At 39.4% G+C, this 14576-nt stretch overlaps 1 protein-coding gene across 6 annotated transcripts in view; it reads left to right on the forward strand.

The window, feature by feature from the left end:
* Window positions 1–14576, forward strand: part of KALRN (kalirin RhoGEF kinase) — a 746508-nt gene that overhangs the window by 492804 nt on the left and 239128 nt on the right. For all 6 annotated transcript variants that reach the window (XM_043525781.1, XM_043525782.1, XM_043525784.1 and 3 more), the window contains exon 15: window positions 5229–5395. In XM_043525781.1, coding sequence (XP_043381716.1) covers window positions 5229–5395 — 167 coding nt within the window. The remainder of the gene's footprint in view (window positions 1–5228; window positions 5396–14576) is intronic.

Here is a 14576-nt window from a genome sequence, read left to right on the forward strand (position 1 = left end):
TGAGAAAAATCATTTGCTTCTAAAGCCAAAGAACCAAAACCTCTTGAGGATCCAGAATAATAGGGGTTAGTTGAAGGTTCTTTTCATACCTGTTTTGCAGGGAATGCAGAATATTGGGAGGATGGCAAAGTAAGGGACGTAACTGCTCTTTAGAACCTACTGTTTCTTATTCCAATAAAGGACAGTTATACTCTATAAAAATTGCATTGAATTTTGTTTCCTCTCACTGAATTCTACATCAAGTTTGTTCAGTTTACAAGTCAAAAGCTGATTGTTCTTACTGACAGAGCAGCAAACTCAGTATGGGACTTTGAAAATCAACTGTTGTCACTGCCTCTTATTGAACATGATCACTGGTGCTGCAATAAGAACTTAACTGAAAGTTTAGATGATGAAGCCACAAAACTTAGTGTTTACAGTTTTGACGATAATTTTTTATTTGGCTAGGAGATCTTTAGGCTAACAAGTCTGTCAGGCAAATGTACTCTTAATGGGACTGGTAACAACTTGCTTCTTACCAAAGCTCTACTCTGACACACATGGATAAACCAGACCTTGATTAACCGGATTTCACTATAAGAATATTTGTTTTCAACAAGGTTTTCGTTTTTATAAGTTCATACGAGCTCTCTAAAAGTCATGTTGTAGCCTCAGTGATTTTGTAGTTCATCTAAATTGTCTTTGAGTTTCATTAACAATGCATGTCCTTCAGGAAAGAGTTATATGTTTAGAGAAAACTTCTGGTATATCTGTGTTACCAAAAGGACAAGAGCTGTTAGTAAGCTATAATTGTTAATTCACATGCATCAGTCTTCATTCCATTTTTTCATTTTGATTGTAACTCTGCCATTGAGGTGAGATGACATGTCTGAAAGAAATTAAAGCTTAACACAAGGGCCAAGATTTTTCCAAAATGACTAATGATATTTTTGGATGCCCAATTTGAGACACCTTAAAGGGTCTGATTTTCACAAGTTTCTGTGCATTTACCCTCTGAAAATGAGGCCCTTTAAGGTGTCTCAATTTGGACAAAGATCACTAGTCACTTTTGGAAAATCTTGGCCCAGCGTTCAAATTATGGCATTTAAGGCCAAAACCTTAAACCCCCTCCAGAACATCTAGGTAGTGTGACTTTCTGTATATCACAGGCCACTAAGTAGCACCCAACCACCTTCACACCAAGCCCAGTTGTCAGCTGACCAGGACAAGGGTGGTCTACCCTAGTAGTCAGAGCGGGTGTCAGGTATAATGGTTGGTGCAGGTGTCAGTAGTTGGAAGCTAGAGCCCAGGGTCAAGCTGGAGTCACTGTTCAGTAGCCAGAGACAAGAGGCAAACTGGAGGGCAGGGACTGGATACCAGAGTCAGAAGTCAAAGCTACAGTTCAAGCCAAAAGTTAGGAATGGGAGCAAGCAAGGTAACAGGCAAGGAGGGGTTCAAGGCAGGGGCAGGACAAAGGCAAGGCTGGGTGCAATGCAGGAGTATTGAAGAGCAGGCACAATGGTGGGCATGAACCACTAGGTTAAGAGTTGGCCTGCTTGCCCTTTCAACCGGTCAGGTGGCACGGCCAGACAGGCAGCTTGCTGCAGGCCCGCTGTACTGATGAGACTATCTCTGCTGCAGGCCCTGATTCCTGACACCAATAACAAGAACGACCCCAAAGTATTACAGCCCTCAAACCAAACTATATCATCCCTGATATAACTCCATTTACCACACATTCGTGTACTTCATCTGATAACTGAGTAATGGCCTGTATACACTTATTTGGGGATCCCAGTTGAGTTCCCAGCAGACAGGTGTCAATATTGCAATGTCACAGCTGGCACTAATTAACATCATTGTAGGCGATCAGTCAAGGAGTGAATGAGACATCCTGGAGACGGAACTACTTTCCTATGCCTTAGAAGTGATTTGTCTAGGTCAGGACTGAAGCAGATTGATAAGGCAATGTTGTGGAAGTCTGCACTGTTGCTACCCATCTCATATCTGTTATGTGCACAAATAGAAAGAAGCCTGTAGTATCCAGGGCTGTCAGTCTAGTGCCATTCACCTGCGTCACCACAGCATCCACATTCATTATAAAAAGAAAAGGAGTACTTGTGGCACCTTAGAGACTAACAAATTTATTTGAGCATAAGCTTTCATGAGCTACAGCTCACTTCATTGGATGCATTCAGTGGAAAATACAGTGGGGAGATTTATATAGATAGAGAACATGAAACAATGGGTGTTACCATACACACTGTAACCAGAGTGATCACTTAAGGTGAGCTGAAGTGCCTTTCCTGAACTAGGATGCGTTCCTGAACTGGGTTCTAAATCAGCACAGGAATAAGTCCCTTTGAGTGTGGGAGTGATTCTTTTTATACAAAGAAATTTCTATTCAATCTGTTCAGTGATTTTATTATCTGACAAATTCAAACTTAAGAGGTTTTGAAATTGAAGTCTCATGATATCTTTCACTATAAGCTACAGCCCAATATTACACAAAACACATTTTTGTCAATTATAAGTCAGCAAATGTATTTATTTTTTCCTTGATTTTAGTGTTTAATGGAAGCTATTTTCAATTTACATAAATGCATTTCTTCTGTAACGTTTAGCACAGATTTTGTCACAAAACGCTGTTAATACATTTAAGGTTATTCAGTGATTTAGTTAAGACCTGATTATGTTGCTACCACTAATAGAATTTGGGCAGTAGTTGTGCTAGTTAGCATAACTACTTATTTAAAAATTGGAAGTCAAGTCAGAAATTTGACTTCTGGCATCCATGCAAACAGAGTGGCCTTTTCTTAAAATTATCAATGGACTATGTGGGTGGATTTTTTTCAGATTTCATCTTATTTTGGCAAATTAGGCTTTTTATAATATCCTAATTGGTTAAAACATAGGCAAAATGTGATGCATAATATAGGCCTGATCCAAAGCCTGTTGAAGTCAGTGGTAGTCTTTTCATTGACTTCACTGTACTTTGAATCACGCCTTATATAAATGTGTATAATTTAAAAGGTCTGTAGTTATCCAAGTGATAGAAGAAAAGATACATAGGTAGGTAGATTGTACAATGCACCAAATTATGCTCTCAGTTACACCAGCATAAATTCAGAGTAAATCTGGTCACTTCCGTGCTGTTTCTCTAGATTTATGCCAGTATAACTGAGAGCTGTGGTGTATTTATGTTGTTGTACTTGTGGTTACTCTTTTAATAAATCTGTTTAAGAGCATGCTCCACTCAATACCAGTCTGTTGAAATCCCCTTCAGTAATGAGATGATTGAAGAAAACTGAAACTGCGTTCAGTTTATTGAAAAAACAGTTGTGCTTACATATCATAAACCTCCGGGTGAGGACTTTTATGTGTGAAATTATTCCAAAAACACAACGTAAAAATGCTTTCTATTTTACGAATCCACCTTTGAGAAGAACGCGCTCTCTCGTTGCATATGCTGGCAATGTGGCATAAATCTGTGTGACATGTGGCAAGCAAGAAAGGGCAAATCATTCATCACTGGGAGAGCAGTCTGCCCTTGAATAACATCCTAGGCAGTTTACTGGTTGCTGATGATGAGTTAGCACAGTCAAAACTATATCAGTCGAGTGTGCATGATGGAAAACTGTGAGTTTAATATCAAATAGGCAGAGTGAAGTCAAGCATACAAAACACCAGCGATGTCCTAAGGACACAGTACCATATGCAGACTAATTATAACAAATATGCATGGTGCCTGGCAGTTAGAAGGAACTTCACTCCCAAGAATGGGAGCATAAATTAAATTTCCAGACCCTAAATGTGAAGCCTGGGGCCATTCCACCTTATTTGGTAATGAAGAAGCTGTTTTGTTTTGGCTGGGAAAGAGAATCAGCCAATCAGTTTTACTCCGATGTGGCTTTCATGATAAAACCAGAGACTGGAAGAGACAAGGTAGGGCTGACACAGGGTTGCTTTGGTTTCTAATCCTGCCCTCGGAGGATATCACTGTGACAGAGGGTGACAGTCATGGAACTCTGGGACATAAAAACGGTGCTTCACATGAAATGCCTCTAAACATAATTTCCCTGCTCCCTGTACAACAGCTGTCCGCTGCAGGGAGTGGGGGGGCCCTTTTTTTAGTCTTGTTTTATTTTATATAATCAAACGGCTTTAGAGAACAGCGCAGTGGTTTCTCACGCTTACTTGAATCTGATTATTATAATTATTAGGATCCTGCTTCTGTTGAAGCCAATAACAAAATTCTAAATAACTTCAATGGGAGAAGGATCAGGTCCTGACTGATTTATGATTACATGGATTACAGTAGTGTGGAATGTCAAATAAAGACTCTGGCCAAAGTCTGTCAGTTACACTGGTGAGGCTGCATGTCAAAGAGGACAATATACTGCTCTGCATTGTTTTTCTTGGGACTGTTACACAGTGAGCCAGATCCTTTGGTCCAGTGGAGCATATTCAGTGCCGGACTTTGAAGGATTGGGGAAGGGGGCAGTAAGCCACCTTTTCAGGCTTCCAATTCTAGAGTTGGTTTGGGAATGATTTGACACATGGCATAATTGAGAACAGCCTAAAGGACAGTAAATTACAAGAGTGTTAATGGTCCCCTTAGGACCCAGACGGACTTTAGGCACACTCCACATTGTGGGCCCCCAGCCCATCCACCATCCTAAATTGAGGACAGGAATTGATCTTTCTTTCTTTCTTTCTTTCTTTCTTTCTTTCTTTCTTTCTTTCTTTCTTTCTTTCTTTCTTTCTTTCTTTCTTTCTTTCTTTCTTTCTTTCTTTCTTTCTTTCTTTCTTTCTTTCTTTCTTTCTTTCTTTTCTTTCTTTCCATAACCAATGAAAGAATGTGTTTATACAATATTGATTAATGAAATAACATAAGGCTGAGGGAGTATTTTAGTCTTTGATTTGTTAAAATTCATAAAGTATTTTTTAAAATTCCCAGTTCTACATCACCAAAACTGTAGTCAAATCATCTCCGTATGGACAATTTCAGATGAGCTAAACAAGGAGCAATTAACATAGAAATGTCATTTTATCGGTACACACAGTGATAGGACAATACAGTCATAGCATTCAACAAACATGTGCATCAGGGTAAACCATATGTTGTTTGTGAGAGGGTTTACCAAGAATCAAGAGAGGTTCAAATCAATGTGACGGGTGTTAGAATTGTACTGCAAAAGGAATTGCAAATAAATGAAATTCTCTCTCTCTATGTCATTTTGTTGTAGGCATTGAACTAATCTGCGAAAAGGACATTGATCTTGCGACACAAGTGCAAGAGCTGCTGGAGTTCCTTCATGAGAAACAGCATGAGCTAGAGCTTAACGCCGATCAGACTCACAAACGGCTAGAGCAGTGCCTACAGCTCCGGCACCTACAGGCTGAGGTCAAGCAGGTCAGGCTTTCTTCCACAGCCATTAAACCATTTTGTGATAGCTTAAACGTGTCTTGAAAGCAATTACACTATGCGCAGGCTGTTAAAACCATTTCTGCCAAATTGCCTCCCTTTAGGCGTATGGAGCGTTAATCCTTTTCTTTAGCAGTACTTGATCTATTTACGGGTTCCAAAATGAACCTTTACAAGTAACTGAGGAGTCTGTTCCATGTTCTGTGCATGTGCAAGACCCCATGAATATTTATGGGAGTTATGTTCACCATCCTTGCAAAACTGACCCCATAGCTTCTAAATTGGAGTGTGCTTCAGAACAGAATGTCCTCTGGGAATATGAGGATGTGGGGTACAAACTGAAAGCATCGGTCTCATTATTGGATATCTCAATGCCCAGGTCTAAAGCTAACTCCACTCTAGTTTCGCCTCCTTACTTAATTTTTTGCATTATTACTGATCTGTGGGGAGCTCGACCAAGGTTATCATCTTTGGTTAAGATGTAGAACCCTGACTATTTGTAGTCTTTATCCTAGGATCTCACAATTTTAGGGTGTTAGTCTGCTAGTCCCAATTACATTAAAGCTCAGTTAGTTGTGCTTTGCCTACCTAAATTTCCCAGTAGCTTCATTTGGACGTGTAATATTTCTTCACTTGCTGTCCTATGCAGTTGCATGGTGCCGCAGAGCTGCAATTTTTCACTCCAGAGGTGGCTGCATTACAGTGAAATGACTATATGTCCTAATTTAATGGGACAATCTGGGTTTTTCATAGGATGCCCCGGGTATGTCTTTCTGATCACTTGAAATATCCCAGTTTTCCATTTCATCGATGAAAATGTTTGCTGTTTTTGTTTTTTTTTTAAATAATTACAAATGTTTGTTCATTACATTACTTTAGGGAGTAAAAGATGCTCTCTGTTTACCAGGAAAAAAAGAGTTCAGTGGAACAAGGGTTCAGGGTTTGGAGTGCAGGGAAAAGTCAAATGAGCATAGACTCTATCAAAGCTGTTCTTTTGCAACAAGTGAATGTTTGCACTTGTTCAGTGTTTCATGAGAAACTGGTTCAGAACATTACATTACCGGCAAAAATCCTTCACTCTGAGAAATACGTACTTGGGGCTGCTGAGTCAGAAGCTGGCATTTGCGACATTAGTGCATGTTAAAAAAAAAAGTGCACTTTTGTATGAGTTGTTTGCAACCTTCAAAAATGTCAACAGAAAAGTCTCCTAGTTTTTAATTTTGAAAATATAGTCACCTGGCATTTCGGTGGCAGTATAAAGTGTGTGGAATTTATAAAGTGCTTTGGAACCCTTCTGAATGGAAGGCTCTATATTTTAATAATATCTTTGTTTATAAAGTGTCTTTCTTTCTATAATTATTTCAGATATTTCACACACTATATTACAACAAGCATTTCACTTACTGCAATGTAGCCAATTCGGAAATGAAACCTGGTGGCTATTTAATAGCGCACAGCAGCACTGGTTTAGAACATAGAGTACCAGACCCAACAGAAACTCTAGAAATACATGTTGTTATTATTGGGCCCAGTCCAAATCCCAGTAAAGTAAATGTGAGTCTTTCACTTGACCTTCGAAAGGGGTTGGATCAGGCCCATTATTACAGCATTGTTTTTAGAGAAATACAGTGATGGCTGCACTCTGGATAACTAAAGCTGTGGGTCTCAGAAGCAAGGATTGGTTAATTTCATTCATAGGCTTGTGTCTTAGAATATTCTACAAAGCAAACATCTAAAAATGTAAGTGATAAGACTGAACTGTCTAATTCCTGCAAGAGGAACACAAATAGCTGCTTTGAATTAGTGTTTCCTTAACAGTATTTGAACCATCAAAGCCTTCATAACTCTGTAACCTTTCAGCAAGCCTATGGCTAAGAATCATTGTATTTGTTCAGCTGAATACTAAAAAACCTATTCCTTATTAACCTGTCAATTATTGTAGCTAGTTTCCCCTGAAAAGAGCCAAACTGAAATATATCTGTGCCCTATCATAAGGTGGCTGTATTTGGTTTCCTGGGGATGAGTCATATTCACAACCACTTAGTGAAATTGGAAAATATATTGATTTTGGCTTGTTGTTCATCGCTGGTCTGGTCCAAATTTCCTTCACTTTTTAGAGCACTTGAGACAATGAATGGTCTCCATCTCATTACCAAATTGCACTTGCTCTTGAGAGTCAATTGAGATTTGGTTGCCACAGACACCTACTGTAGCTCTGGTAAAATTGTGCTGAAACAGCAAACTAGGCTGAGTTCTGAAACATGTACATATGTTTGCATTTTAACATAATGGCTCATGTAAATCCAAAGTCTGTTTCCTGTCTGTATCTATTTAAGTCTCATTTAGGAAAGGTTTCTGCAGTAAATCACATGCTTCATAGCTTTGAATGCCAAGAGGATACATGTTTGGAGCCATTTAAGTGGACCATCTCAAAGTGTGATGCTCTGTGACCTGAGACAGAGTGGAAATAATACAGATCACTGGTTCACAAAATCTTTCATATTAAGGAAGAGAGCCTCTCAAGGACATGTCCCCTCTCCCCCCACAACTCACCCTCCCAGCCTCTCCTTCCCTGTTGTAACTATAGAACTTGGAAGGCTTATGCAGCAATAATAGCAGGATAGTATTAAGGAGATGAGATTAAAAGAAATTCCCTTTAATGCAATGCTGGCAGCTGTTTGGCTTTCCATTCCTGTTCCCCTTTTTTATATTTGTGCATTTATTTCCTTTCACTAGGTATAAAACTTTACTTTTCTTAGTACCCAATGTACCCAATCTCCCCTCACTGCCCCAGTGTTCTCGACTCTCCAGCTCATGTTGCTGGTTAGTTCTTTCCTCCTGTGTGCCTTCTAACCCACCAGCTTTGGTGTCCACTTCAGATTTGATGACAATTGAATGTAACCCAAAGGACTACATGAAGCAACCAGTCTTGACTTTTTTCAGTTTAATAGAATTAAAAGGCCTTTGGAAACCTGAAAAGAGTCTTGAGCTGGGCTATAACTACCAGGAGATGTCCTTGCTTGGAAACTGGCAGATGCTTCCCTGATATACTAAAAGAAACTCCTCAGATCACCTGCAAGGGAATCACCTGCAAAATAAAGATTCTTGTACATTAATTTCTTTACTCATTGGTGGAGTTTCAAGTTGGAAGTCTGAGGAGAATTTGGCCCTCATGTTTAATTACAGTAGGACACAGAAACAGTGAAACTCTGCTTATAGCCAATTGGAACATAAGTCGATGATTGTTTCAGTGCATTGTAATTACAATCCTGGTGAAACTTCCGCTTACAGTGAAATCATTCTGCAGGGGAGAGATGGCTTTGCTCTAAGAGGGTTCCACTGTTACTGCTTTTCAGTCATAAGGAAAATGACTGGGCCTCTTTGGAGAGACTTGGGGTGGGTGCAATTATTTAACTCCAGAAATTTTTAATTTCCACTTCAACAAAATTGATTAAATCTGTAATTTGTAGGAAATGTCTGTTTAAAGGCCATTGCTTAGTGTTAGCCTGCACATTCCCAGATAATAACGAGTCTATAAATATAGGAGAGTGATCGGAGAATTGTCTTGGGGCTATATTAGAAGCATCTATACAAAATTTTAATTAAAAGAATATTAAGCACCATGTAAATCTGAGTCAATTTGTGAACAGGTCTTGTAAACCAGATAAAAAATATGTAAATGTTCACCTCCAAACATTTCCCAGTCCTAATTACAACTCATATACACAGAGAAAAAGGCTCTTTGTGATTGGTTTTTGCCCTGGCTGTGGTGGGTACTCAAGGAAGCTTTTGATATGCAAATGAAAGCTCTGCTTGTTAGAGGTACACAAAAAATAAATATTAGTGCTGGAAAAATTACTTGTAAAAAAAGTTTAGACAGTCTAAGCTGAGAACAGTACATTTCTATAAGCAATGATGAGCATTTGTGAATATGTTTGTGCCATCAGAGTTCTCAACAAACGTTATGGAGTAGGTTTGTGGCTAACTCTGCATGGTTGCTCACTGGGCCTTGGGGGAAGGGTGCAAGGAGCCTTTCCCCGCCTTGCGCTCGTGAGCACAGTTAGCTCCTGGAGTATATGGACCAGGAGATCCTAGCACCACTGGCAGTCCTAGAAACTCCAGCTGAGCTGAACTACCATGGGGTGAAGGGAATCCCTCTTGCACCCTGTTAAAGAAGAGTTTATACAATGCTAACACTTCTGCAGCCATTATGAATGGTAGATTGTAAAACCAGGTGGACTGGGTGATTGGGTTGGATCATGAGAAACTGATAAACTACAGAGAGGTGAAAGAGATGGTAGAGAAGAGAAGCTGAGAGGTACCAGGCCTGCCAGAGGAGGTAGAAGGTGACACTGGGGAAAAGGCCCTAAAAAGAAGGACCAGGAGATGCTGGGCATTCAAAGGAAGGAGCAAATGAAGCAAGAAAAGCAGATGCCATCAAAGTTCTGGTTTGAATGTTGCTGCCCTTTGATCCAAGAGTGCCTCCATCTTTCAGTTTACTGGCAATGTTGGTACAAATGGGATAAAGCAGACCAGACCGAGGGCATTTGACTGGGCCTCACTTTCCTTTTGGACCTGCAGATGGAATGGGCATGTGATAGATTCTAATGTGCTTCTGTACACAGTATGAGTATTGATGGAAGAAAGGAAATGAGAAAAGGTGGGCTATGATAAACAGGACTTTAGTAATACACCAAGTAGCAAGGTTAATCTCTCCTAGAAGATTACTGTCGCATTTTTTATAGCTTAAATGTTCTTCCCTTTGATACTGATTAACACAGTTATCCTGTGTGCAAGTTTTGCTTACAAACAACTTCACTAAAGAGTACTTGTACAAAGCTTCGGAACGGAGAAAAATGAGGATGCTTAGGTAAAGATGATTAACTCTAAATTGGAAACATACATAATTATTGAACAGGCTTCAAAACAAAGGATTTGTCATTCCTGTTCAGACCATCAGTTCTCATATCCTTCCTGAAGCAATCCATACCTGGTGCTTCAGAGAAAGGCTAAGCCCTGCCCTTTCCCCCAGCCAATGCTAGGCAGCTGATCATACAACACTATACATAGGGATAAAAATGTCCTTCCTAACTTTCTAATCACCTGGAACCCTGTGTCATCAGATGTGATTTCCCTTCTTAGCTCTAATAACTACTGCAAATGTAACAGTACATCAAAAATTATTCAGCATCACACTTAGGAGTGGTGATGACAAGGCTACTCGTTACATTACTCACAAACTCAGAAATTGTTGCTGAAGCTTTCTGACTGGAAATATAAGGATACACAAATCTGAACTGAAAAATGAAGGTAGTGAGTACAGGATGGAAGGTTTTACATTGCTGGTAAACTTCCAACAAGCTGTGTGTTTTTATAGTGCATATAAAGTGAGCTCTGATTTATAGCCTGACTTAGACGCTTAGAATAATTTCTTGTAATCATTATTACTGAGTTGTTTATTTCAGTTGTTTGTTTAACTTGAGCAACATAAAAGACAGTTGTATTTGTGAGAAGTTGGTGAAGCAGAAAAAATATTGATTTCCAAGTAATTGGCATTTAGACATAGGCAATTAATTTAGCTGGTATTGATCAGTTGTGCTAAAAGTAGACACTCGACCATGAGGGCAATGGCTGTTATTGTTTTTAAACAAATGGACACAGCAAAAAAGTATGTTAAAATACTATCAACAGGAGGGAAGCCGAAAGGACCAGTGAGGCACTGAGTTAAAGCACTAGTGCTTTGATCCTGCAAACATTTACATATGTGCTTCTCTTTAACAACATGACTTGTAAACATTTGCAGGATCAGTGTCTAGCTTTGAATCTCTGCAGACTAGATAATACATTTTCAGAGCTGTATGAAGTTTTAGTTTCCACTGAAATTAAGGAGAGCCATAGGATCCACAGATCTGAGGATGATTAGAATGTGCAGTATACAGCTGACCTTTCTGTCTCCTCTTCCTGCTTCCCAAATCTTCCTTACCCAGATATCAGAGGAAAGTAGAGTGCAGATTAGTGTTGCTACTAGATGGTAGAGTAGCACTAGTGTGTTACTACTAGATGTCAGTGAATACTGCAAAACATCTGTGAATATTCAACTTGCAATTTTTATCAAATCCATTTTGCTCATGCAAATGATTTTCACAAGTGATTGAGTTTTACTGATTTAAATTAATGAATATTTACACTTTAAGTACTTGTGCATTCTTCTAATTAGGGAGCAGAAATGATGCCTTTTGACTTACCTGACCAATCAGAATAGACTCAGGTTCACAAAATAGCTGAGTGGAAGAGCCTGCCCTAAGCCATGTAGGTACACACCTGGCTTTCATCAATATTGTTAGTACCTCAGTTTCATGAGAAGAAAATGTAACCAAAAATTTTGGTAAAAGTGTCACTGAATGAAGCCAACAGACTGCAGGGAATGAAGAATCAAGGCTGAAATGCCATGCCCAACCCCGCTAACTATTTTTAGTTGCAGCACATATAATATGTGTGCTCACCTGCTTTCAGACAGTGAGATGAAAGGCAGAGTGACAGATGTACCACTTACGTTTCCAGTGTTTATTGGGCTAGATCAGGCATTTGTCATTTTTGTAAAGTAGGTTTTTTCAGAGCCATTGTGTAAACATAACATGATTGACAAGACGGAAGAACAGAACTCTGCTTTAAGATGCAAATTATTGATTTCATTGGGTCAAGGTGGCTGTTGCCCAGAGAAATCAAGTACAGGGAGGATATCTCATTACCACAGATGTTAGAAAATAAGTCCTATTATGTCATCCAGTCCATTGCCCTGTGTTTACAGCCAACCTGACTTTTAAGGCTGAGGTTTCTGAAGCTGGATGTAGAGAGACAAATTCCTAAAATAATTCTGCATCTAAATCTAATATTTTAGAAAATTTCAGCTTAAAGGTTTGATAAATGAAGGCTGCTTCCTAAAATTCCCTGTGACATTCTGATCACTTTTTTAAAAGAATGATTATGCTCAGCTACTGCTTTTCTAAAAGAAAATACTCCTGTTTTTAAAAAAAAATCACAAAGGCACAGGTCAGCCAGCAGTTCAGCAAAAACGTGAAAGTGTTTGCTGGGTTATGCTGTTGTCACTTCATATCTTGTCCAGCTACGGTGATCCTTTAGTTAATTCCTTCCTAAAAGAGACAGAGTTTCAAATCTTGGTACAGTGTAGTTTGTCATACATGGGCTTACTGGTCTGGGGGATTATACAAAATCGTAGACAAAAAGATGGTTGTGTGGTAATCCCATTCCTTTTTCTCAGAAACTCTGTTGTGTTTCCCACAGCAACAGTAGCACCTGCTGATGAAAGAGAGAGAGCTGAGAGATCAAGACTGCCCTACTGCTGACTTGAGCAGAATGTTATTTTCTACAAATTAGGGTCAGCTACATGTGTAGACTGGTTCCCTTTTTTCCTCCTAGGGACAACTAATTTCCTTATCCCAGAGGGAGGCAAATGGCTGTGAGGAGGGTGGTGTATGATGTAGGGAGGAGGAAAAATTGTTCCTTTAAGGCACTTGAATGAATCACTGTGGGGGAGAAGAGGGACAAAAGATAAATTGCTATCTAGAATGGTAAACCAAAGTTATTGAATTTCAAAGCTGTATAGATCCTGAGCTACATTTGTGAAAGTGATTGGGCAGTAAGGATTTCCTATGCATTTGTGAACTGGATGTAACAACTTGTAAAATAAGGCTGGATTTCTTGCAATAATTTGCAGCTACATTAACAGAAAATAGGACTAAGACTTGTAGGCAAATTCATCCAGGAACTTACATGTGCAGTTTGAGTGATTATTTTTGGACAAAGTGTTTTAAAATAGCAGAATGCGTTTCCACTGGTTTTTAAAAAAATGTTCTGGTAAATCTGTCATACATATATATACAGCCCAATTCTGCCATCCTGACAGTGTGCCTTACTCCAAAAGTAATCTAAGAGCTTGATCAGAAGCCATTGAAGCCAATGGAAAGATACTTCTTGACTTCAGTGGTCTTTGATTCAAGCCCTTATTGAAACCTGTGGGACTACTTGCAGAATAGGATACTATTCAACATCAGTAAAGGTAGCAGGATTGGACACATAATGATCGGGGGGGGGGAATTGTTCACTTACATTTTTGAGAAAATTGATATCCAAGAGAATATCAAGGATATTTGCATTATTCGTAGATAAGTGCAAATATACTTATGGAGCAAGGAGGACAGTTTTGAAAGGCGGGGGGCTAAACTGTACAAGTGCAGAATAAGAATCACAGAGTAAGATTAGAGAATGAAGATGGAAATTGCACTCTGTGCAAACGTGTAAGAAGAAACAATGCACATTGAAATCAAGAAGAACTGGACCAATTTTTAAGTGCAAATTGAAGGAATACTTCATTGTGCCCCACCTGATTCATGCTAGTCCAAACAAGAAAGATAAAAATGAACAGGACAAGCAAGGATAAATGGAGAACTTCTGGAAGGCTGAATACTATGACAATGAGATCACAGTTCAAGGTGGGATAGCTACAGGTCTAAAAGAGTTCTCTGTCACTAGGGTTACTGTGGATACAGGACACCCTCCTTTTTGAAACAATGTAATCAAGAAGCATCCTTAAACTCTGTGTTTGCTAATATGGATCCCTGCCCAGTGTAAACAGGGATAAACTGTTACAAACCCATGCTATAGAGTAAAGGGGGTTCCTTGTCTATAAAATCCATGGGCCCTTGTCTATAGAAGAGTTTGTCCACACTGGTCAAGGAATTGTTGGCATACTGCTATCAAGAATGTGTTCAGAGAAGGCTATGGACAACAGTAGAGGTGAGCCTGAGTTGTAGAGCTTCGTCTGTGATCCAGATCAGACCTAACCTTCCTCCAAATTTCTTGGTGTTCACACTGAGGGGAGAGGGATGCTTTGATTAAAACTAGTCAAACTCTCATGTAGAAATGGGCCCATTTTTTGTTTCAGCAAATATGAAGAGAGTTCCTTAGAAGCATCCAAACCGTGAGTCTCCATGGGACCTGACAAACCATCTCTTTCACCTAATCCTGTGCCAGAGGCTTGGTGGTTGAAAAAATACAGTACAGGGCATGAGAACTCACATTGCTAGCTACTGTGGGCTCCTAAAGTCAATGGGCCTGACCCTGATTTCATTTAAAAGTGAGATCAGAATCA

This window comes from Chelonia mydas, chromosome 11, assembly GCF_015237465.2.
Source record: "Chelonia mydas isolate rCheMyd1 chromosome 11, rCheMyd1.pri.v2, whole genome shotgun sequence".
NCBI lineage: Eukaryota > Metazoa > Chordata > Testudines > Cheloniidae > Chelonia > Chelonia mydas.